Source organism: Marmota flaviventris, chromosome 10, assembly GCF_047511675.1.
Source record: "Marmota flaviventris isolate mMarFla1 chromosome 10, mMarFla1.hap1, whole genome shotgun sequence".
Lineage (NCBI taxonomy): Eukaryota > Metazoa > Chordata > Mammalia > Rodentia > Sciuridae > Marmota > Marmota flaviventris.
In genome coordinates this window covers 29348299-29372916 of record NC_092507.1, presented here as the reverse complement: position 1 = coordinate 29372916, position 24618 = coordinate 29348299, and the positions used below count along the sequence as shown (strand labels likewise).

The 24618-nt window shown below is 37.7% G+C and overlaps 1 protein-coding gene across 4 annotated transcripts in view; it reads left to right on the top strand.

Annotated features, from left to right (window-relative positions):
* Rhbdl2 (rhomboid like 2) overlaps positions 1-24618 on the top strand; it is a 51154-nt gene that overhangs the window by 18998 nt on the left and 7538 nt on the right. For 3 of the 4 annotated variants that reach the window (XM_027937350.2, XM_071617698.1, XM_071617697.1), the window contains 4 exons: positions 508-768; positions 3753-3901; positions 7465-7577; positions 24224-24324. In XM_027937350.2, the coding sequence (XP_027793151.1) occupies positions 529-768; positions 3753-3901; positions 7465-7577; positions 24224-24324 (603 nt within the window). In that variant the 5' untranslated portion in view covers positions 508-528. The remainder of the gene's footprint in view (positions 1-507; positions 769-3752; positions 3902-7464; positions 7578-24223; positions 24325-24618) is intronic. The other variant, XM_071617699.1, reaches the window with a different exon arrangement.

The window sequence follows — 24618 nt, the reverse complement described above, 5'->3', positions numbered from 1 at the left end:
ATAGTTACACAACATTGTAAATGTACCTAATGCCATTTAGTAGTATGGTTTAAACAGTTAAAATGGCATAATTTATGTGTGTGTATTGTACCATGATTAAGAAAAATTTAACTTGAGGTTAGGAAAATTTAAGTGACTTACCTAAGGGAACCTTATAGGTGACATGGGTAGGACTGTGTTTTAAACCCAGTTGTCAGGCTCCATGGCTCATCTTTTTATTTTAAAATCTTTATTTATTTATTTACTTATTGGGAAAATAACACACAAGATTTATTACACGCCTAAGACATGGGAGATTAGATTCCATGCTTTTCAAACCAAGTACAAGAGAGTATAGTGAAAACTTAATTCGGGAGGTTTAGACCATTTTGATCATCTTTAGCTGCCTCCTATCAACACACAGGAAAGAGGAGGGACACCAATGCTTGTACCAGAGAACCAAGGAAAAGAGCCTCAGCCTGAGGACCAAAGGGTCCCTTTGGTGACCTGACTTCTTATCCCTTTCAGGTGGAGGGAGGACTCCAGACAATGGCTGCTGCTCATGATTTGGAGATGGAGAGTGTGAATTTGAATATGGAGAGAGAGAACAAAGAGCTGGAAGAAGAGAAAACTTGGGTGGATGGGGGAGGAAAAGACCCCCCCAAGGGTCGAAAGGTCCACAGGATCGTCTCAAAGTGGATGCTTCCGGAACCAGTCCGAAAAACTTACCTGGAGAGAGCTAACTGCCTCCCGCCCCCAGTGTTCATCATCTCCATCAGCCTGGCCGAGGTAAGCGCGGTGGGTGGTGGGCGCCCGCGCACTCACCAGTGGGCAGATGGGAACACAGTGGGTAAGACCTGGACCTGGAGTGGAGGCCGGGACCGACGCAGCATGCTCCCCACACCGGGCCCTTCCCTAGAGCTGCCTTTCCTGGCTTCCTGTGCTCTTCATCCCTCCAACCAAGGGGGCAGTTTAATTGGTCAGACAATTTTCTTGAGTTTCTGAGGAAAACAGCGGGATCCTCTAAAGATGTCTCCTCTGGCAGCGTGGGGTGTGTGCTCAGTTTCTGATCTGGTCGGTCCTTTTGAGTTCTATAAGAGTGCAGGGTTCAGAAGGGTGGGACAACTCACCTGAGGGCATGTCTTAGTGACTGGGCAGAACTAGGCTCTTCCTGAGAACTCCTCTCATCTTTGTGGTCTCATAAAGAAATTGGCAGAGCATAGCTACATGTGGGGTGTGACTTCAGGGACATAATCCTCTTAATTCCCATTGGTGTTAATCAGAAAAACAGACTCAATGGGGCATGAGTGAATGTACAGTACACACACACACACACACACACACAGATTTATTTTAAGAAATCAGCTCAAATGATTATGAAGACTTGGGAAGGTTAAAATCTTGAAATCTAGCTGCTGGCAGGTGGAGACCCAGGGAATAGCTGCAGTTTGAGTCCAGTGCTGTCTACTGAGTGAATTCCTTTTTTTTTTTTTTTGGTGCTGGGGATTGAACCCAGGGCCTCGTGCGTGTGAGGCAAGCACTCTACCCACTGACCTATATCACCAGCCCATGGATTCTCTTTTCCTAATGGAGGGCAGTCTTTTCTATTTAGGCCTTCAAATAACTGATTGGGTGAGGCTCACCCACATTATGGAGGAAAATCTGCTTTACTCTACTGATTTAAATGTTGATCTCAGCTTTAGAAAAACTAGCTGGGTACTGTATTCACCTTGGAAGGTGACACATAAATCTAGCTATCATGGGAGCCAAGTTTCTTATGGCTTATAATGATAAAAACGAATGTGTAAGAATTCCCAGGAGACCCTTTGTCAAGGTTTTGGTTGAAGGCAGGTAGCTCTCTGTTTTCTCATGGGGTTTTATTGTGAGACTTAACCTGTGACTGGGAAGTTATTAGGCTGTGTATGTGGATTCTATCTGCTTCTCCCTTCATGTTATCCTTTCATCTTACAGGTTTTCTGGTGTGATCATGTTCCCATCAGCTGTGTGTGTGGGTGGGAGGAGGGTTGGAGAAGAATGGGGTAAGGATGCATGGTACAAATACAACTGCTGGACTGTGAGTGCTACCTAGAGTGTGCAGCTTCCTGCAATAAGTCAGGGGGCAGGTGCTAGGATTTCTAACACTTACAGAAAGATCTGCTTTTAAAATTACTTTAAGTGAATTTTTTGTTGTTGTTTGGTGGTGCTGGTGATGGAACCCACAGCCCTGTACATGCTAGGCAAGTGTTCTACCTCTGAGCTATACGCCCAGGCCTTAGTAAACTTTTTTGTTTTGGAATAATTTTAGCTTTATAGAAAAGGTGCAAAGGTAGAACAGTGAGTTCCCCTATACTCACGGAATTTCTCCCATTTGTTAAATGTACTAACATTCCATAGAATATTACATAGTACATTTATGGAAACTAAGAAGCTGATGTTTGGTGTAGTACAGGTTGAGTATCCCCTTTCTAAAATGCTGGGAATCAGAAATATTCTAGATTTTAGTTTTTCTGATTTTGGAATATCTGCATAGACTTTCCAGGTTGAGTAGATCTAATCTGAAAATCTAAAATACAAAATGCTAAGGTCCTATTTTATTTTATTTTTTGGTACTGGGGACTGAACCCTGAACCCAGCAATGCTTAACTATGAGCCACATCCCCATCTTTTTTTATTTTGAGACAGGTCCTGCTAAATTGCTTAGGACCCTCTAATTTGCTGAGGTTGGCTTTGAATTTGCAATCCTCCTGCCTCAGTCTCCTGAGTTGCTGGGATCATAGGCGTGTACTACCACGCCTGGCTGATCCAAAACTTTACAAGTGTCATGTTGGTGCTCAAAAAGTTTCAGATTCTGGAACAATCAGATTCTCAGATCAGAGATGCTTAACCTAGGCTGGGGATGCAGCTCAGTGATAGAGCAGTTTCTTAGCATGCACAGGACCCTGGGTTCCATCTCTAGTAACGCAAAGAAAAAAGGTGTAGAGATGTCTAACCCATACTATTAATAAAACTCCCGACTTTATTTGGATTTTACCACTTCTCCCATTAATGTCTTCTTTTTGTGTTCCTAGTACTCTCCAAACCAGGGAATCAAATTGCATTTAGTAGTCACATCTCCCCAGCCTCCTTTGATCCCTGACGGTTTCTATTATTTTTCCATGAGCTTGGCAGTCTTGGGGTGTACTGGGGTACAATGTCCCCCACCCTGGGTTTGTTTGATGTTTTTCTCATAATTAGACTAGAGTTATGGGTTTGCGGGGAGAATACCACAAAGGTGAAGTGCCCTTCTCTTCCCATCACATCAGGGAGTAGGGGATATCACATAATGTTACAGGGACATTACTTTTCACCATTTGGTGGAGGCAGTGTTTTCCAGATTTTGCCACTGTGGAGTTAACTACTTTTCCCTTTCCTTACTGGATTTCTGGAAGCCAGCACTGACTTACTTTTATATTAATTGTAAATGAAGGGTCAAATAGTGGGGGCGGGAATGTGAGGGCAGTGGGTATTTAAGGGGATGGAAGAGAACCTAGTACTAGATAGCAGGGGTCAAAGGCAGGGGAAAGGGGATTCTTGATAACAGCTGGTCTAGTGCAGCCCTTGACCATGGGAGGAAGGAGTTGACCACAGTGGGGGATGGTTGGGAAACGTAATTGCTGTCATCTTCTGAGCCCACTCAGAGCTGATGATTTAAACATAGTTACTGCCTGTGGGCTTAATGGGGCACTCTCTGGCGACTGGTGTGGTTAACATTCATGTCCGTCCCTCCCTATCAGCTGGCAGTGTTTATTTACTATGCTGTGTGGAAGCCTCAAAAACAGTGGATCACCTTGGACACAGGCATCCTGGAGAGTCCCTTAATCTACAGTCCTGAGAAGAGAGAGGAAGCCTGGAGGTTTATCTCCTACATGCTGGTCCATGCGGGGTAAGGAGTGACAGTTAAGTCATTGGTGTCAGAGGTGATTATAAGTAATGTAAGAAATTGTCACTTCTCACTGTGTGTGTGTGTGTGTTACTGGGAATTGAGCCCAGGGCCCCACACCTGCTAGGCTAGCACTTTAGCCCTGAGCTATACCCCCAGCCCTTTTTAGATTTTGGGACAGGGACTCGTTAAATTGCTCAGCTTGGCCTCCTGCTTTAGCCTTCTGTGTAGCTGGAATTAAAGATGTGTGTCACCCTGCTTGCTGTCACCCCTAACTTGTGTTTAGAGCTTTATTATCATAAATAAGGTACTTTCATGTCCATTTTCTTGTTTGAGCCTCACAGCAGCCTAGGAGGTGAGTATTTCTCCCATTCTTATGTCTGAGGATGTAATCACTTGCTGCACATCCCACAGCTGATTCAGAAAGAGACCTTACCCCACAAATGCTGACAATATAAACTACTTTACATTGCATTATAACTATCTAATGTTTGTTTTGATATAGGAATTTTAATGAACAGATGCCAAATAATTAGCAAGTCAGCCGTAGGTCTTCCTAGTTGATGGATGTTGTTAAATGTTTTCTAATTTAGGTTATGAAATGGTAGAACCAAAGGACCATCAGCACCCCCCACCCAATAATCCTACACCACACTCTTTAAAAAAATTAATTCATTTTCATCAGTGTGAAATACTGTTTTGCATCTGATATGTTACAGGCAATAGGAGGTGCGGTGCTGCATTTTAGTTGTATCATTTCCTAAAAGCAGATAGTCTTTCATGTCCCTCAACATCCACCATCTCCCATACATGCTGCAGTCCGTCAGCAGCTTGATGCCAGATCCACCTCTTTGGTGGACTCCTATGGTGTCCAGTAAGGCCAATTCTGTCTATGTGGCCTACCCAGTTCTGGTGTAAAAGATGACTCTTTTGGTCAGTGGCTAAAAAAACAACTATTACAGGACGCAGAGGTTTGACAATCCCCAATTACTGAGTTTCTGTCCATACTTCCATTTTCCATTTTACAAATCTTTTCTAAGCAAATGTGGCTTCTGCTCTCAAGGACATTAAAATTATAAGAAGAATAAACCAATAGTAATGTTGGCAATATAGTATTAGAGTATACAGTAGCTACTTCTTTAAAATGGGGTTTTAGTACCACCTCTTAAGGTGGTTGTGATTAAATGAGACACTGCTACAATTTTCACAGTATCTGATATATATAGTAAGACACTCAGAAAGAATTTGCATGTCTGTGTAGGACATGTCACATATGGGGTTGTATTAGAGATGCTTTGGGATGTGAATTAACAAATAGAGACCTTTTTTGGGGTTGTGTGTGTGGGGGTATATGGTGCTGGGGATTAAACCCAGGGCCTTAAGCATGCTAAGAAAGTGCTCTACCACTGACCTACAGCTCAGGTCAAGAGGCTAATTTTTTTCTAATATGAAAAGTACAAGGTAGGTGATCGGTTCATCAGCTTATTGAAACCAAGGCTCTAGGTTCTGTGCTGGTGTCTCTGCTATTCTTTTGGGCTTTTTTGCTTTCAGGTTGGCTGCTACAACTCTGCATTCAAAGCCAAAAGAAGGGGAAGGGGGCACCAGGTACGGGTGCATCCAGCCCTTTAGTCAAGACGGAGCTCTCTTAACAGTGCTCTTACTTGCTCACTGGTCAGAACTATGTGACTGGACCTGGCTTTACTCCTAGCTAAGAGAGGTTGGGAAAGTCAGCATTAGATCTTCTAGCCTGACTGGAGGAAGCTGGGTAGGGAGAAGAGAAATGGATGTTGGAATTGTTATAGTGTAAGATAAACAGAGAGAGGGAAAGACCAGGGTGGGGATGGCTTCTCGGATGACAGATTGAAGTTGGATCTTGAAAGTAGGGAAAATTTGGGTGAAAAAAATTAGTAATTCCATTTAAGGTAGATGACACATTGTAATTTTAATGCCACTTTAGTCTTACTGTTGAGCAGCAGAAAGTTTGTATGGGGTTTGGAGTTTTTATGATATTGGTCACCTTGTCCTCAAAGGGTTCTCAGAGGACAGGATGGCTTTCTTTGAACTTCTCATTTAAATTCAGGAGCAGATATTTCTAATCTCCTTTATGCTTGAGATATCCAGAACAATAGTATAACTGTCCTTGCTAGACTATTCTGTGCTGAATGACACATACCTCTTGTATGTCTTGTGTGTGTGTGTGTGTGTGTGTACACTGCAATTTAACTCAGGGGCACTCAACCACTGAGCCACATCCCCAGCCCTAATTTGCATTTTATTTAGAGACAGGGTGTCACTGAGTTGCTTAGCACCTTGCCGTTGTTGAGGCTGGCTTTGAACTTGTGACCCTCCTGTCTCAGCCTCCTGAGCTTCTGGGATTACAGGTGTGAGCCACTGTGCCTGGCTCTCATATGTCTTTGAAGATGTCTTGGGCACTCATAGTTATAGCTGGGAGCACAGGCACCATAAAAGTAAGTAATCCATTCTGCAGGATGTATCTAGAGAACCTCTTCAGTGACCTGTTGGATATCTGTAAAGTACATGATGATGCAAAAACATAGTCTTTAAAACTAACATGAGAACTGCTGCACTGTGGAATATTGATATATCTATTTTGTTTTGGAACTTTTGGTACAATCTGAAATCTCCTTAAAAAACAAACAAACAAACAAAAACACTGTACTGCATAGCAACTAAATTAAGAGTTACTTTAATGTGGGAATTTTTCAAATTATGTTCAGATTCTCCAGAGATGCTTTGTGGGTTCAATAAGCAAGATAATAAAAACTTTGTTTAACAATATTTTTACTGAGCTGAGGACGTAGCTATTGGTACACTTGCCTACCATGTGTAAGGCCCTATGTTCAATTCCCAGCATTGAAAAAAACCTGTATGTGTGTGTGTGTGTGTGTGTGTATAAATATATTCCCATATGTTTACACACACACACACACATATAGATAGATAGATAGATAGATTTTAACATATTTAAAGACTATAATAAAAAAACACCCACATTCATTGTGTTATATGCCAAGTTGTAGTATGTGGGAATTACTTTAGCAAGTCTTAAAGGTACTTTTTAAATGTAGAAACAGCAGTGAAATTTCTCTTGCCTTCTCTGTTTTATTAAATATCCAGAGGTTGCAAGATAGACTGTTTAAAAATCTGTCGAAATTTAAACTCATTGTGAGTGAGTCAGGATTTTTTTAAAAACTACAATGGAAACAAAATCAGATGCGGAGACTGCCATGATTGTAGTTGTCATCCAAACCCCTAATTTCAAGTTTATGTTCCTTAAGCCTGCCCCTCTGGTGTTTCCTGTTATAATTGTTATAAAATGGACTTATAGAATATATTTATACTTTTAAAATGTTGTTGTATCTGTTTTACATATTGAAGTGCCTTGCAAGATTTTATTAAAAAAAAAAAAAAAAGAAAGACTTGCCTGCTAAAAAAATTAGAAAATGGAATTCTAGCAAGTCCAAGTCCTTAACTAGAAACAACATCTCAGAGCCTACTAAAGAAATAACTGCTTTAATATTTGACAACTGTGTTTGTCTTTGCAGAGTTCAGCACATTGTGGGGAATCTTCTTATGCAGCTGGTTTTGGGAATTCCCTTGGAAATGGTCCACAAAGGCCTCCGAGTGGGGCTGGTATACCTGGCAGGAGTGATTGCAGGTCAGTGTTCTGAAAGTAGCAGTATCAACAATTCTGGGCTCTTAGGATTAAAAGCGAAAAGAATAGATATTTATAGTGGATTTCCTTTTTCTTTTATGCCTTACTTTTCTTGTTTTGTAGTACTAGGGATTGAACTCAGGGCCTTGCTCATGTAGTTTTACCACTGAGCTACATTCCCAGCCTTTTTATAAATTTCATTTTGAGAAAGGGTCTGGAAGTTGCCCGGCTAGACTTAAACTTGTGATCCTCCTGCCTTAACCTCCTGAGAGGCTGGGAGCATAGATGTGTATCACCATGCATGGCTATAGTTTCTTATTTAAGTCAAAGTTTATTGTGCTCCTAATATATGTTAGGGACACACTAAGCATTAGAGATAATTTAATTGGAGATGAGATATTAGAGATAATATGAGCACATGAAAAAGAAGTCCTGGTGCCTTTATTCAGGAATCTCACATAATTGGAAACTGCAAGCATTTTGGTGTATAGGATGCTTATATTGGGTAAAGGCCTAAAGCCAGGTCATAAAGACTCTTAAGTGTCAGGCTAATGATTTTTAGAAGTAATATGATTAGGTTTGCATTTTAGAAAGACAAATTTGGGCTAGGGATGTAGCTCAGTGGTACAGTGTGTGCCTAGCATGTGCAAGATCATAGGTTTGATCCCCACACATCATCACACACACAAAGGGACACAAAGACACAAACTAGTAGAATGTGGCAGTAATTTCTAAAATTGTGCCTAAGTTGATTAATTATGGTGTGAGAAGAATATATTAGAATTCCTGTCAGTTCATTTATATAAACATTTTAAAATATTAAAAATTTAATTTTAGATAATTGTAGACATATCAGCAGAGGTTAAGAAATATTGCCTAATGATCCCATGTACCCTTTGACCAAAGTTGCAAGATAGACTGTTTAAAAATCTGTCGAAATTTAATGGTAACATCTTGCAAAACCTTAGCACAGTATCATGACCAGGACACTCACATGGGTTTAGTCAAGTTCCAAAACATTCCCAGCACCCCAGTGATTCATCATCATGCCTTTTATAGCTCTGGGTTCATCCCTGTCAGCCTACCACACTCCTATATCATGGGCAGTCACTAATCTGTTCTCCATTTCCATAATTTTGTCATTATTAAATGAAATCATCTAGTTTATCGTGTTTGGGATGGCTTTCCTCTAGGATTGTATTCCTCTAGGTTGTTTCATGTATCAATAATTAATTCCTTTATATTGCTGAATAGGACTCCATAGTATGGATGTACAACTACTTGTTGAATGATTTGCTCACTGAAGGGCATCTGGGTTGTTTAGAGTTTTGGGCTATTTGTAAATAATGCTGCTACAAACATTTATGTACATATTCTTATGAATCTTAAATTCAGGGTTTTGTGAACCTAAGATTTCATTAGACTACAATAAATGTCAAAGAGCACACCTGCTGGATCATACATATGATGGTAGCATGTTTTATTTTTTAAACAAAAATTCCAGAAGGTTTTCCAGAATATCTATCCTTTTATATTCCTCCTAGTAAAGGACAAGTGATTCCATTTCTCCATATTCTCAATAGCATTAAGATTTGTTGTTGTTGTTATTATTATTTTTTTTTTTTTTACTTTTTCTGAGAAGAGGGCAGTGATATCTTATCATGGTCCTAATTTACTTAATGGCTAATGATGCTGAAATCTTCTTATGTGTTTATTTGCCATCTGTCTATCACCTTCAGTGACATGTCTGTTAATGTTTTTTGCCCATTTTCTAATTGAAATTTTTTAATTATTGAATTTATAAATTCTGGATACTAGTTTTTCTTTAAAAATATAGTTTATAAGTATTTTCTCCCAATCTATAGCTTGTCCTTCCATTATCTTAACATGGTCTCTCACACAGCATGAATTTTAAAATTTTTGATGAAGTCAATCAAGGTTGTCCTCCCTCCCTCTGCCAGTACTAGGGATTGAATGCAGGGCCTCACACTTGCCGGGTAAGCACTCTACCACTGAGCTACATCCCTGGCCCAATCAAGTTTTTTCCAGTTTTCTTTTTATGAATTAAGTTCTTGGGGTTCGCCTTAAACACTCTTTACTGAGTCCTAGTTCTGAAGATTTTTCCCCTACATTATCTTCTTAAAAGTTACAGTTTTTTGCCTTACATTTAAATATGTGATCAGTTTTGATTTGGTTAATTTTTCTATGATGTATAAGGTTCAGATTGAGGTTGTGTTTGTTTCTTTGACCTATGAATATCCAACTATGCCAGAACAATTTGTTAAAAGAACTGTTCTTCCTTTACTGAACTGCTTCTGCACTTTTGTCAAAAATCATTTGCCTATAGTTGTATAGGGGCTACTCTGGCTTCTTTTTATTCCATTGATCTGTGTGTCTCTCAACTGATACTATATAGCATTGGTTACTGTAGCTATATAATAACTCTTGAATTCAATAAGAATGATTCCTATTTTAGTTTTCATTTAAAAAATATTTTTGCTGTTGTAGTTCCTTTATCTTTCCATATACATTTTTACAACAATCCTATGTATAACTTTGAAAATTCTTTCTGGGATTTTGATAGGAGCTCATTAAACCTGTACATTAATTTGGGGGAGAACCAAAATCTTTACTGTGTTGTCTTTCAATCCAAGAGCACAGCATGTCTCTTATTTAGATCTCCTGGTTGCTACTATATTTTTAATCAGTGTCTGTGTGTTCATTGCTGGCATAGAGCAATACAACTATTTTTTATATGCTTATCTTATATCTGTGACTTTCTTATTAGTTCTAGAGTTTAGTTTTGTTTTTTTTTTTTAGATTCCTTGGGATTTTCCATGTCGTCTGTGACTCATCATGATTAGTGACAGTTTTATTCTTTGCTTTTCAATCTGCATGGCTTTTTTTTTTAATATTTATTTTTTAGATGTAGATAGACACAACACAATGCCTTTATTTTTATGTGGTGCTGAGGATCGAACCCAGGGCCTCACATGTGGTAGACAAGTGCTCTATCACTGGGCTCCAGCCCCAGCCTGAGCATGGCTTGTCTTTTTATGCCTTGTCATGGTGGCCAGCACCTCCACCACTATGTTCAGTAAGAGTGGGGAGAACAGATATCCTTGCCTTGTTCTTGCTCATCTATAGAAAGCAATGAGTCTTTTACTACTAAGTAGAATGTTAGCTATTAGCTGTAGGCTTCCTGTAGATGCTTTACCAATGCATTTCTTTCTTTGTTTTTCTTACAAGTGTCTCCTTTGGTTGCCCAGGTGGCCTCAAACTCCTGGACTCCATCCCAGCCTCTTGAGTACTGGGATTACAGGCATGTGCAAGCATCTGGGTTACCAATACATTTATTTCTAAAAAATGAGCAAGAAATCGAGTATAGCAAGTATGTACTGCACAGGTTGAGATGGGCCCCACTGTCTTTATGTGTTGTAAGAGGACATGCAGTTTCTTGGGCGTAGGGTGGGAGTTCCACAGCACACAGGGACAGAAAGCTGTACCTGACTTGCTGTCCTTCATGTTGCAGGATTTATCGAAGTCTGTGTGGGCCTGGTTAAATAAGTAGGGTAATCTTCCTAAGGAATAAAGGACATCCTGTGTAAGGAGTTGTCGAAAGGATCTTTTATTATTTCCCAGAGATTCATTGATTATTTAATGGTAAATTACTTAGATTAGTTTATATGTTTTTCTTTTACAAAAAAGATGGATGTCCAATTTGCTGACTTTTTCTGTGATAATAAAAGGATTTTTTTTTATTTTTATTTTTTAGTAGCATGCTACTTAACAGATGTTAGGAAAACAAATATGCAATATGTCCCTTTGAGGACATGATTACATTTTTCCCTCAAAGGAGTGAGAAAATAACTACTTTTCTAAAAATACTCATGCTATGCAAAAGGCATTTTGAAAATTGGAAATTGTTTCGTTATTATGTGATTTTGCTGCTGAAAATGATGCAACATCTCATAAATTCACATTTAGAAGGCAGGGAAACAATTCTTTAATTGGTTTTAAAATTTCTCAGTGAAGAGTTTTGGTGAGCTTTAAATTTTAATATAGCATTTTGATTATTTTGCAATAACAAATTACTGACATTGGGGAAAGTGGGAATTAGCCAAATTGCAACAAAATTTTTGCATAATTGGAGTTAAGCACAGTCAGTGATACAATTCTATTTGAAACTACATATCATTTTTTAATTTTAAATTTGGCCATGATAGTCATTTCTATAGAAAATAATTGAATTTAGAATTACATCTTTGTATTTCTGTGTCATGATATTTAACCAAGAATTTCAAACTATAATATGAAGCCTACTTAAGAAACACTACTCATTGAAAGATTTTTTTATACCATTAATGAAGTAAAAATAATTTTAAAATACTGTTTTTAAATTCTATTTTTATTTTAAAAACATATTAGTATAGTAGTACATATATATGTAACTTATAAATATGTAAATACACCTATATTTCAAAAGGTAGTTGTGTTAGTTTCCTAGCTGCTATAACAAAGTGCCATAAATTGGATGGCTAAAAACAACAGGATTGAGCCAGGCACAGTGGCACACCCCTGTAATTCCATTGACTTGGGAGGCTGAGAAAGGAGGATCACAAGTTCAAGGCTGGCCTCAGCAACTTAACAAGACCTTGTCTCAAAACAAAAAAATGAAAAGGGGATGTAGTGGTAGAATGCCCCTGAGTTCAATCCCCAGTACCACAAAATAAGTGAATAAATAAGGCAATAAATAAATAAATGAAAACAAATAGATTAAAGAGAAAAAAAACCAACCAGGAATGTGTTGTTTCACAGCTCTGGAGGCTAGAAGTCTGAAATTAAGCCATCAGTAGTACTCTGCTCCCTCTGAAACCTGTAGGTGAATCCATCCTTGCCTTCTCCTAGTTTCTGGTGGTAGCTATGAGTCTTGGTGTCCTTTTCTTTTAAGGTACTGGGGATTGAATCTGGGGTCTTGCACATGCTAGGCAAGTGCTATACCCTCCCAGCTACATCCCCAGCCCATGTTTTCTCTTCTAGGACACCAGCCATTGTGGTTTGGGGACCCACCTTGCTTCAGAATGACCTCACCTTAACTAGTCACATCAGCAACAACCTTATTTCCAAATATGGTCACTTATGTCCAAATAAGGTACTGGGGGTTAGGACTTTAACAAATCTTTTTTGTTTTGGGAGGTACATAATTCAACCTATTATTAGTTCTTACCATTTTTTTTTTTAACTGATCAAAAGTTTGCCAGCCTCTTACAGCTAAGTGTTTCAATAAGAACTGTGATGACCAAAAAGGGCAGGATGAAGTGGCAGATAAAATTGAATGTGAAAAAAAAAAAAAAAGATAATTGACAAGGCTTAGTGACATAACTCCCCATCCTGCCTCCTTCCTACTTTTTTTGGATCCTGTTTTTCCACCTCCTCCTTCTGTTTCTGCACACACCTCACCTCTTTTGTCCTGCTCTTGAAGGTCCTTTGGGATGGTCAAGCCTTGCCTGATTCCAGCTTCTACATCCCTGTTTCCCCCATGGCTTGATTTCAGCCCTGCCCCAGTCACAGAGAGCCAAAGGAGAACATGAATAACCTGTTCATATCCTCTGCCTAATTTTGCAATAGCTTCTTGGCAGGTGTCTCTTTGCCAGTCCGGTCTATCCTTCACATACTGCTGTTTGGATCATCTTCCTCCATCAATGATTAGATCGTATTGTATACCCTTCCTAAGAAATTTATAGTAGCCAAAAGAAAGCCAAAACATCCAAGAATGCTCTTCATTCCCCTCTGCTGCTTGGCTTCATTGCCTATCTTACTTTGTTTTTTAGCTTCCTTCACATGTAATATAATTCCTTATCCTTGACTCCTGACAAAATGTGTCCAGGTCTGTGGATCAGAAGCATCAGCTTCACCTGGGAGCTTGTTAAAATGAAGCATGTTGGGCCCCAGATCAGACCTGCTAATCAGACTCCTCCTTTTAACAAGTTCACAGGAGACTCAGACATAGATTAAAGATTGAGAAATGCTGGTGTGCTCTCCAGCAAGTGTCCCTCAGGCTTACAGATGGTCAGAATCATCTGGGGAGCTTGTTGCAAACAAAGCCATCCAGATCCCAACAGATCTACTGAATCTGAATCTCTGGTGATGTGGCCCTGGGATCTATAGCTTTTTTTGTTTGTTTGTGCAGTGAATACAAACTGATAACTACAAACTGTATACCTTTAAATTGTGTAATTTGATAAGTTTTGATATGTTTATATAACCATCATCATAATCTAGTCACCTCCCAGAACATTATCTTGTGACCTCCCCTCCCCAGCATATATTTTCTGGAATTATAGTTTGTGTTTTCTAGAATTTTATTTAAGTGGGATCCTAGAGTATATACTCTGTATTGTCTGGCTTCTTTCACTCAGTGTAAATATTTTTGAGATTTTTCCATGTTGTGTGTGTCAATACTTGATTCCACTTTATGGCTAGATAACATTTCATTTTAGGAATATACTACAGTGTGTTTATTCATTCCTGTCTTGTTGATGGACATTTGGGTTGTTTTCAGTTTGAGGCTATTACAAATGAAGCTGCTATGAATATTGAGTTCAAATGTTTGTATGGACAAGTGTTTTCATTTCTCTTAGGTAAATATCTAGGATTGGAATGACTTGATTCTATGGTAGGGTATCTTTTAATTAAAAAAAAATACACACACATGTTAGTTGTAGTTGGACACAGTACCTTTATTTTTTTAAAAAAAATTTATATTTATTTTTTAGTTGTAATTGGACGCAATACCTTTGTTTCACTTATTTATTTTTATGTGGTGCTGAGGATCGAACCCAGGGTCTCGCATGTGCGAGGCGAGTACCCTTCCGCTGAGCCACAACCTCAGTCCCCTTTATTTTATTTATTTATATGTGGTGCTGAGGACCGAACCTGGTGCCTCACATATGCCAGGCAAGCACTCTACCACTGAGTCCAAACCCAGCCCATCTTTTGTCTTTTTAAGAAACAAACTTTTTAACAGCATCACTGAGATATAACTCACATATTATACAGTTCACCCATTTAAAGTGTATAATTCAGTGTTTCTTAGTTAAATTCACAGGTTATTTACTCATTATCACAATCTAATTTTAGAACATTTTTATCCTCTAAAGAAATTCTGTACCCATCGGTAGTCATCCCCCACTCTACCCGACTTTACCCCATCCACCTGCCCCAGGTACAAGCTACTGTTGGTTCATTCTAGACATTTCATGTAAATAGAATTATACAATATGTGGTCTTTTGTGACTGGATTTTTTTCACTCAGCAGAACATTTTCAATATTCATTCATGTACCATACATCACATTTTATTCTTTTTTATTTCAGGACAACATACTACTGTATGGATATTTTCTTTATCCATTTGTCAGTTCATGTACATTTGGCTTGTTTCCACTTTTTGGCTCTTATGAATAATTATGCTGTGAACATTTGTATACAAACTTTTGTGTGGATATATGATTTCATTTCTTTTGGGTATTCAATTAGGAGTAGAACTGTCAGGCCATATTGTAGCAAAGTTCCTGTTCCTCCACGTCCTCACCATTTGGTTTGGTCACTCTTAATTTAGCCAATCTATTAAGTGTGTAATATCTTAGTGGGTTTTAATTTTAATGTGCATTTCTTCTGAGCTTCTCTTGTGCATGCTAGGAAGCCCTCTACTGCTGAGCTGTAGCCCCAGCCCTAATTTGCATTTACTAATGACTAATGATTGTGAGCATCTTTTCATGTGCTTATTTGTCATGCATGTTAAAGGTCTGTTTAAACTATCTGCCTATTTAAAAAACTGGGTTAGCTAGGAATGGTTTTATATATATATATATACACACACACACACACATATATATACATACACACACACATATATATATTCGTTTATTTAAAAAATGGTTATATATACATATATATACACACACATATGTGCGTACACACATAATACGTATGTGTATGTAATAACAAGTCCTTCATTAGATATATGGTATGCAAATATTTTCTCCTGAGCCATGTCTTGTTTTGCTTTCTCTTAATGGCATCTTTTGTAGAGTAGAAGTTTTAAATATTTATTGTCTGATTTATCAGTTTCCTAAATTTAGGAATTGTGCTTTTTATCGTCATATCAAAGAAATTTTGTTTAATATAAGGTCACTATGCTTCTTCTAGAAGTTTTTATAATTTTAGCTTTACATTAAGTCTTTGATGTTTTTATATGTTTTATATAAAAGTATGCTGCAAAGTATGAACTGAAGTATTTTTTGCACATAAATGCCTGGTCCATACCATTTGTTGAAAAGAATCTTTTTTCCACTGAATTGCTTTTGTATCTTTGTTGAAATCAGTTGTCCATATGTATGTTTGTGTTTATGTGTGGACTTTTTATTCTGTTTCCCTTATATGTCTATATATCTTCACATCACACTGCTTTGATTATTGTAGATTTCTAGTAAGTCTTGAAATCAGAAGGGCTAGCACTCCAATACTGTTCTATTTCAAAGTTTTTATATTTTGGCTATTATAGATACTTTGCATTTCTATATTTATCATCTTGGTAATTTCTACAAAAAGAATCTGCTGGGATTTGGATTTCAATTGTATTGAATCTATAGATCTATTTGGAGAGAACTGACATTTTGTTTTTCAGTAATGGGGATTGAACTTGGGGCTTCATGCATGCTAGATGATCATTCTACCACTGAGGTATATCCACAACCCTTTTTAAAATTTTGAGAAAGGGTTTTGATAAGTGGCCCAGGCTGGCCTAGAATTTGTGATCCTCCTGCCTCAGCCCCTGAAGTAGCGGAGATTATGGGCCTGCACACTACACCTGGCTAGAATTGAAAGTTTAACAATTTTAAGACTTTCAACCAATGAACACAATATATCCTTCCATTTATTGGGTTTCTCAGAATTCTTCTGATCATGTTTTAAAATTTTCAGTGTTTAGATCTTGTACATTTCTGGTCAGATTTATCTCTGTGTATCTCTCTGTGTATCTCTCTCTCTCTTTTTTGCAGTGCTGGGGATTGAACCTAGGGCCCTGCACATGCTAGGCAAGCTTGTATTTTTAATATATTGTAAATGGTTTTATTTAAAACATTTCCTTCCTTCCTTTCTTCCCTGGGGATTGAATCCAGGAGTGCTCTACTACTGAGCTACATCCCCAGCCCTTTACAATTTTTTTTTTTTTTTAATTTGGGGGTAGGGTCTTGCTAAATTGTCCAAGGTGACCTCAGACTTTTGAACTTATAATCCTCCTGCCTCATCTTTCTGAGTAGCTGGTATTATAGGCATGTACCACCGTTTATATCTATTTTTAAAATTCCTATTTCTGATTCTTCCTTGCTATTGCCCAGGAATATAGTTGATTTTTTTTTTTGTATGTGTGTGTGTGTACTATATTGACTTTACTAGACTCATCTATTATTTCTAGTAGGTTTTTTTTTTTTTTTTTTTTGGTGGTGTTAATTCCATTAGATTTCCAACACAAATTGCTATGTCTGTGAACAGAGTCAGTTTTACTCCTTCCTTTTTAATCTGGATGCCTTTGATTGATTGATAGGTTGATTGATTGCCTAGAATCTCCAGCATAATGCTAAAATAGGAGACTGAATATCTTTGTTTTTGATTGTAAAGGGAAAGATTCCATTTTTCTTAGATGTTGATGAACCTTTATTTTATTCATTTATTTGTATGTGGTGCTGTGAATTGAACCCAGTGCCTCACACATACTAGGTAAGCGCTCTACTTTTGAGCCACAACCCCAGCCCACGATCCAGTTTTTTGTTGTTAAGAGTGATGTTAGCTGTGGATTTTTCATACTTGCTCTTTATTAGGCTGAGGAAATTCCCTTACATTCCTAGTTTGTTTAGTGTTTTTAATCATAGAAGGGTATTGGATTTTGTTGAATGCCTTTTCTGTGTCTATTATGATGATCATTTCTTTTTTTGTCTGAATTACATTGACTAATTTTTTTTTTTTAAAGAGAGAGAGAGAATTTTAGTATTTATTTTTTAGTTATCAGCAGACACAACATCTTTGTTTGTATATGGTGCTGAGGATCGAACCCGGGCTGTACACATGCGAGGCGAGCGCACTACCGCTTGAGCCACATCCCCACCCACATTGACTAATTTTGAAATGTTAAATCAGTCTTGCTTTTTTTGGGATAAATACCACTTGGTCATGATGTATCATCCTTTCTTAATATTGTTGGATTTTACCTGCTACAATTTTGCATTTATTTATTCATGAGAAATACTGGACTATAGTTTTCCTGTAAAGTTTTTGACTGATTTTGGTAACAGGCTAATGCTTTGCCTCACAGAATAAAACAGGAAGTATTTCATGCTCCTCAATTTTATGGAACAGTTTGTATACAACTATTAGTCCTTCCTTAAATGTTTGTTATAATTCAGCAGTGAAGCCATCTGGCCCTGGAGTTCTTTTCTTTGTTGGGAGATTTTAAACTACAACTTGATTCCTTTATTAGACACAAGGCTATTTGGGCTATTTCTTCTGAGTAAGCTTTGGTAGTTTGTTTTTCAAGAGATTTGTTCTTTTCATCTAAGATGTCATCTTTATTGGCATAAAATTGCTTATAGTATTCTATTATTATTATTACTCCTATTTTTGTGGCCTTGGGGACTAAATCCAGGCATACTGTATTACTGAGCTACATCCCCAGCGCCCTGCCCCCAACATTTTAATATCTTTTTTTAGTTGTGTATGGACTCAATGCCTTTATTTGTTTTTATGTGATGCTAGGATCGAACCCAGTGCCTCACAGTTGCAGGGTAAGTGCTCTACCACTGAGCCACAACTCCAGCCCATCCCCAGCCTTTTTTATTTTTTATTTTCATAGATGGTTTTGCTAAATTGCCCAGGCTGGTCTCAAACTTGGAATCCTACTTTCTCAGCCTCCTGAGTTGCTGAATTATAGGTGTACACCACCACATGTGGCCCCCCATTACATATATATATTTAGTACTGGGAATTGAACTCAGGTATGCTTATCCACTGAGCTATATCCCAGGCCTTCTTATTTTTGAGTTAGGGTCTCACTAAGTTGTGTAGGACCTCACTAATTTGCTGAGGCTGGCTTTGAACTTGTATCCTCTTGCCTCAGCCTCCTGAGCTGCTGGGATTACAGGTATGTGCCATCTTTTAATAGCTAATGAATTTGTAGTGGTATAATATTTTTCATTCCAGATATTAGAATAAAATATTTGCATTTTTTCCTTATTCTTTGATTAGTTTGATTAGAGGTTATCATATTTATTGATCTTCTCAATGAAAGAACAGCGTTTGCTGGGCATGGTGGCCCACACCTATAATTCCAGTGGCTCAAGAGGCTGAGGCAGGAGGATTGCTAGTTCAAAGCCAGACTCAGCAACAGCGAGGAACTGAGCAACTTAGTGAGATCCTGTTTCTAAATGAAACACAAAATAGGGTTGGGGATATGGCTCAGTGGTTGAGTGCCCCCAAGTTCCATCCCCAGTACCCATCCCACCCCCCCCCCAAAAAAAAAAAAAAAAAAAGAAATACCAGCTTTTGGTTTCATTATTTTTTCTCTACTGATCCTTTTTGTTTTTTCATTTCACTGATTTCTATTCTGGTCTTTATTGTTTCCTTTCCTCTATTTACTTGGTGTTTCACTTGCTATTTCTAGTTTGCTTAAGATGGACTGTAAGGCTACCAACTGGAACTTGCTTCTTTTAGAACACCGGTGTTTAATGCTATACATTTTCCCCAAAGTATTGCACAATGGCAATATGCCTCAAACTTTGATATGTTGTTTACTTGCTAGTTTTCCTTTTGGTTTCTTCTTTCCACATGGGTTATTTACTGTGTGCCATTCAGTTTCCAAATATTTGCAGATTTTTTTAGAGATGTTCTGCTATTGACTTCTAGTTTAATTATGGTCAAAGAACAAACTTTGTATAACTTGAATCCTTTCAAGTGTATTAAGGCTTGTCCTATGGTCCAGAATATGGCCTGTTGGTTAAGTATTCTGTGTATCTGAAAAGAATGTGTGTTCTACTGTTCCTGGATGGAATATTGTGTAAATGTCATTTATGTCAGTTTTATTATGTTTATTCTATAGATTTACTGGTTTTCTGTCTATTTTTTCTATAGTTTAAGAAGGGGATGTTGAATCTCTGATTATAATGATAGATTTGTCTGTTTATCATTTGTTTCGTTCATTTTTTGCTTCATTTATTTTGAAGTTCTATTGTTAGGTATGTAAACATTTAGGATTGTTATGTTTTCCTGATGAATTGATCCATTTGTCAGTATGAAATTAAATTATTTGTGATAACACCGTATGTTCTAAAATTTACTTTAAAACCTAACATCTTCTTTTAAATTAGTGTGAGTATATCTTCTCTATCATTTTATTTTTAACCTAATTTATATCTTTATCTTTAAACATTTCTTGTAGGCAGCATATAGTTGGATCCTATTTTTTTAATCCAATTTCATAAACCCTTAATTTAATTTGGGTGTTTAAACCATTTGCATTTATTGTGATTAATGATATTACTAGGTTTGAGCTCAATATGTTGCTATTCGTTCTGTGTTCCTTTTTTCCTGTCTTTATTTTCTCTTTTTGCCTTTTTTGGGTTGTGTATTTTTTTTTTCCAGCAGGAAACTGTTTTATTTGGCTGCAGCCAGGTTCAGAGGGTACAGCTTTTGTTGTAATCAATCAATCCCCTGAACCCCAAGTTCAGGGAGTTTCAGAGGGGTTGTGTATTTTTTATGATCTTATTTTATCTTCTTTGTTGGCTTATGAACTATAATTCTCTGATTTGCTAGTTCAGTGTTTGCTTTAGGGTTTATGGTATCTGTCTTTAGTTTATCACACAGCTCACTTTCAAGTGATATTATATCACTTTGCATATAATGATAACTTTATAAACTATATACTTCCATTTATCCTCTTTAGCCTGGTATTATCATACATTTAATTTTTACATGTTATAAATCTCACATTACATTATTACTATTATTTTTGATTTTAATTTTTGAGACAGAGTCTTGCTAAGTTGCTGAGGCTGGCCTCAAACATGTGATCCTTCTGTCACAGCCTCCCAAGTAGTTGGGATTACAGGTGTGCACCACCATGTCTGGCCACATTATTATTTTTGCTTACATAATTATCTCTTTTTAAATTTTTTATATTTGTATATGGACACAATACCTTTATTTTATTTATTCATTTTTATGTGGTGCTGAGGATTGAACCCAGTAGTCATATGTGGTAGGTAAGTGGTCTACCACTGAGCTATGACCCCAGCCCGCATTATTATCTCTTAAAGAGATTTAAATGATAAGAACAAAAGTTGTAGTGTTTGCTCATGTTCTTATCATTTGCAGTGCTCATCATTCTTTTGTGCAGCTTGATATTTCCTTTGGAGATCTTTCTGCCGCATGACCAGCACGACCAGCACGCTAGCTTCACACTAGAGGTTCCAAACATAGAAGTTAACTAGTGAGATCAAAATAAAGACACATTTTACCTTTTTCTTGCCCAGCTAAGAGACGGTTTCTCCGGGCTCCTGCCTCGAGCCACCTGGCGGTAGCAAGGTTTACACAAGAGACCAGCAGGAGAGAGAGAGGCATGCCAGAGAGTGAGCTTTTATTGGGGAACAAAAAATTCAGGGGAAAATTCCATCCAATGAAGGTCGATGGGGACAGCATTCCAAGGTCAGGGTCAGTGACTGGTTTTCAGGTCAATGGTCAGTCACATCCCCACACAGACAGGCCCTCGCACCTGGAAAGCGTGGGGAAAGCTCTGACTCAGCTGGTCTGAGTACCTCACACCCAGTCAGGGAGGTACCCAATCACGTGTGAGAACAGCTTCCCACAGATCTTTTTCCATCTGCCTGAGATTTCCCTTAACACTTCTAATGGTATGGTCTGTAGGTCAATTCTCTCAGGTTTTCTATATCTGGAAAAAATAGTGAGCTTTATCTCTTCTTTTGGAGGATGGGAGGGCTAGAGACTGAATTCAGGGTCTCAGGAATGCTAAGCATGTGCTCTATCTCTAAATCTGGTGCTGGAGATAAAACCTAGGCAAATGCTCTTCCACTAAACTACCCCACCAGCCCCGCCCTTCACTATTTTTTGTGGGGTACCGGGGATTGAACTAAGGGACACTCAATCACTGAGCCACATCCCCAGCCCTGTTTTGTATTTTATTTAGAGACAGGGTCTCAGTTGCTTAGTATTTCACTGTTGCTAAGGCTGGCTTTGAGATCCTCCTGCCTCAGCCTCCCGAGCCACTGGGATTAGAGGTGTGCACCACCACGTCTGGCCCCACCTTCATTTTTGCAAGATATTTTTAAGAGGTATAGAATCCAAACTTGACACTATTTTTCTTTCAGTAGTTTAAATATATTGCTTTACTGTCTTCTCGCCGTGTGTTTTCCAATGAGGAATCCATTATGATTCTTATCTTTGTTCCTTAATATAAAAGATGTGTTTTTACTTTGGATTTGAAAATTTTCACTGGTTTTGAGCAACTTGATTTTGTTTTTTAGTATAATTGTCTTCATGTTTCTTGTGCTCGGGATTTGTTGAGCTTCTTGAATCTGTGGGTTTATAGTTTTCATCAGACTTTGGAAAAAAACCTTAATTTTTTCAAATAGTTTTTCTGTATTTGACTTCTCTCTTCTTTATTGGGGACTTCAATTATATATTTGTTAGATTGCTTGAAATTTTCCTATAGCTTACTAATGCTATATTTATTTTTAAAATATTCTGTGTGTTTTGTTTGGGATAGTTTCCATTTCTGTGTCTGTTCATTAAATATTTCTTCTGCAATGTCTAATTTGCCATCAAACCTACTTAGTTTACTTTTTATAATTTTTGACATTACAGTTTTCATCCTTAGAGAGTTGATTTGAATCTGTTTTATATCTTACATGTCTTTAACTTTTGAACACAAAGGATACAGTTGAATAATTGTTTACTGCTTTTATAGCCTAAATTTAACACCAGTTATTTCTGGGTAAGTTTAATTTGGTTGACTTTTCTTTTGTGTCTCATCATTTCTGCCTCTTCACATGTCTGATCATTTTTGACTGGAGGCCATACATTTTATCTTGTTAGATGATACTTGAAGGTAGTTTGATCTTTTCTGGTAGGATTTGTTATGTGAAATTATGTTTCAAGTCAGGTTGAATGCTAATTATTCTCACTACTGGTCAGGCCCCTTTTGTGTACTCTAACCAATGTTCCATGAATTATGAAGTTTTTGTTTAGAAGTTATCTAGCCTTTTTGGTGCTTGCTGTGTGAGCAACAGGTGGTGTTCCCACATGCTTTTTGGTGGTTCTTTCCTTGGCTTTGGTAATTTCCTCACATGCTTCTTTCTTTGTGTGCAGCTCTCTTTTCTCTAGTACCCTGTCTTATGAACTCAAGTTGCCTAGATCTATTCTGTACCTTAAATTCCATCTTAACAACTTCTGGCTTGGTGGGATCAGCCTGGGTTCTCTCTTCATGAACTGCAGGCTGTAATCTTGCTTAAGGTAATAAGTACCTCAGCAATAAATACCTCACCTAAATTATTTCCTGTCTCTGAGGGTACACTGGTCTTTGTTGTCTGAGGCCCAACTTGTTTGTTTTTGGTACTGGGGTTGGATCCAGGGATGCTCTACTATTGAGTTTCATCTCCAGTACTTTTTATGTTTTTATTTTGAGACAGGATCTTGCTAAATTGCCCAAGCTGGCCTTGAACTTGTGATCCTCCTATCTCAGCCTCCTGAGTTGCTGGGATCATAGGTGTGCACCACTTTGTCTGGCTCAAAACATTGTATTAGAGTTTGCATGAGTTGGTTTGTAAAGCATTGTTTGGTCCAGGGATCAAGGATTGGGTTAGGAAATAAATTCATCTTGCTTAGGGGAATCTGATTAAATAGTATGTTAATAAGGATTCTGAGGCTACATCTTGATTCCATAAGAAACATAGCCTTGAGGGCTGGGATTGTGGCTCAGCTGCAGAGTGCCCGCCTAGCATCTTCGAGGCCCTGGGTTTGATCCTCAGCACCAAATAAAAATAAATAAATTAAATAAAGATATTGTGTCCAACTAAAAAATAAATATTAAGAAAAAAGAAACACAGCCTTCAGATAATACTGGAATGTTAGGTATTTTGACAGTTTGATTAAATATATGGAGTATTTTGAAATAATAGTTCACAAGTTTATAACATTTCATGTAGTATTATAAGTACTATATATGTATGTCCAACTCATTTACATCCCCAATAACTCATTGAATCTATTAATATCCTTATTCCGTAGGTAGAAAAACAGCATAGAGGGGTTAAATAACTTCTTCATATCACACATTTGGTAAATTTAGCTCCAGAGTTTATGCTCTTGTTTCTGTAATACTACTTTTCTAATAAACACTTAATGTTTCAGAAAAATTAAGGATAAACTATGTATCTCTACTTATATAGTATACAAGTGATAAAATGAATTTGTTGCTTGTTAATGTGAAAATGGCCCAAACTTACCAAACTTTTACCTTAGATTGGAAAGATTTGTATCTCATATTTCTCATCATGTCTGATCCTTTGCGTTTTATTTCTTTAGGTTCCCTTGCCAGTTCCATTTTTGATCCACTCAGGTCTCTTGTGGGTGCTTCAGGAGGAGTCTATGCCCTGATGGGAGGTTATTTTATGAATGTTCTAGTGGTAAGAACTTTGGGAACAGAATCTATGGAGGAGGAGGAGGAGGAGGAGGAGGATGATGATGATGATGATGATGATGATTTTTGCAGTGCTGTGAATTGATCCCAGGGCCTTGGGCATGCTAGGCAGGTGGTCTACCATTGAGCTATCTCCTTTGCTTCCGCTTTTTTCCAAAACAATAACTGTTACTTGGTTCAGAGAATCTTCATTTAACAATATTTAGGGAATACTCATCTTTCTGAGAATCATATGGCCCTCAGAGTTTATCCTTCATATTTTATATTTTCTTGTTATCTC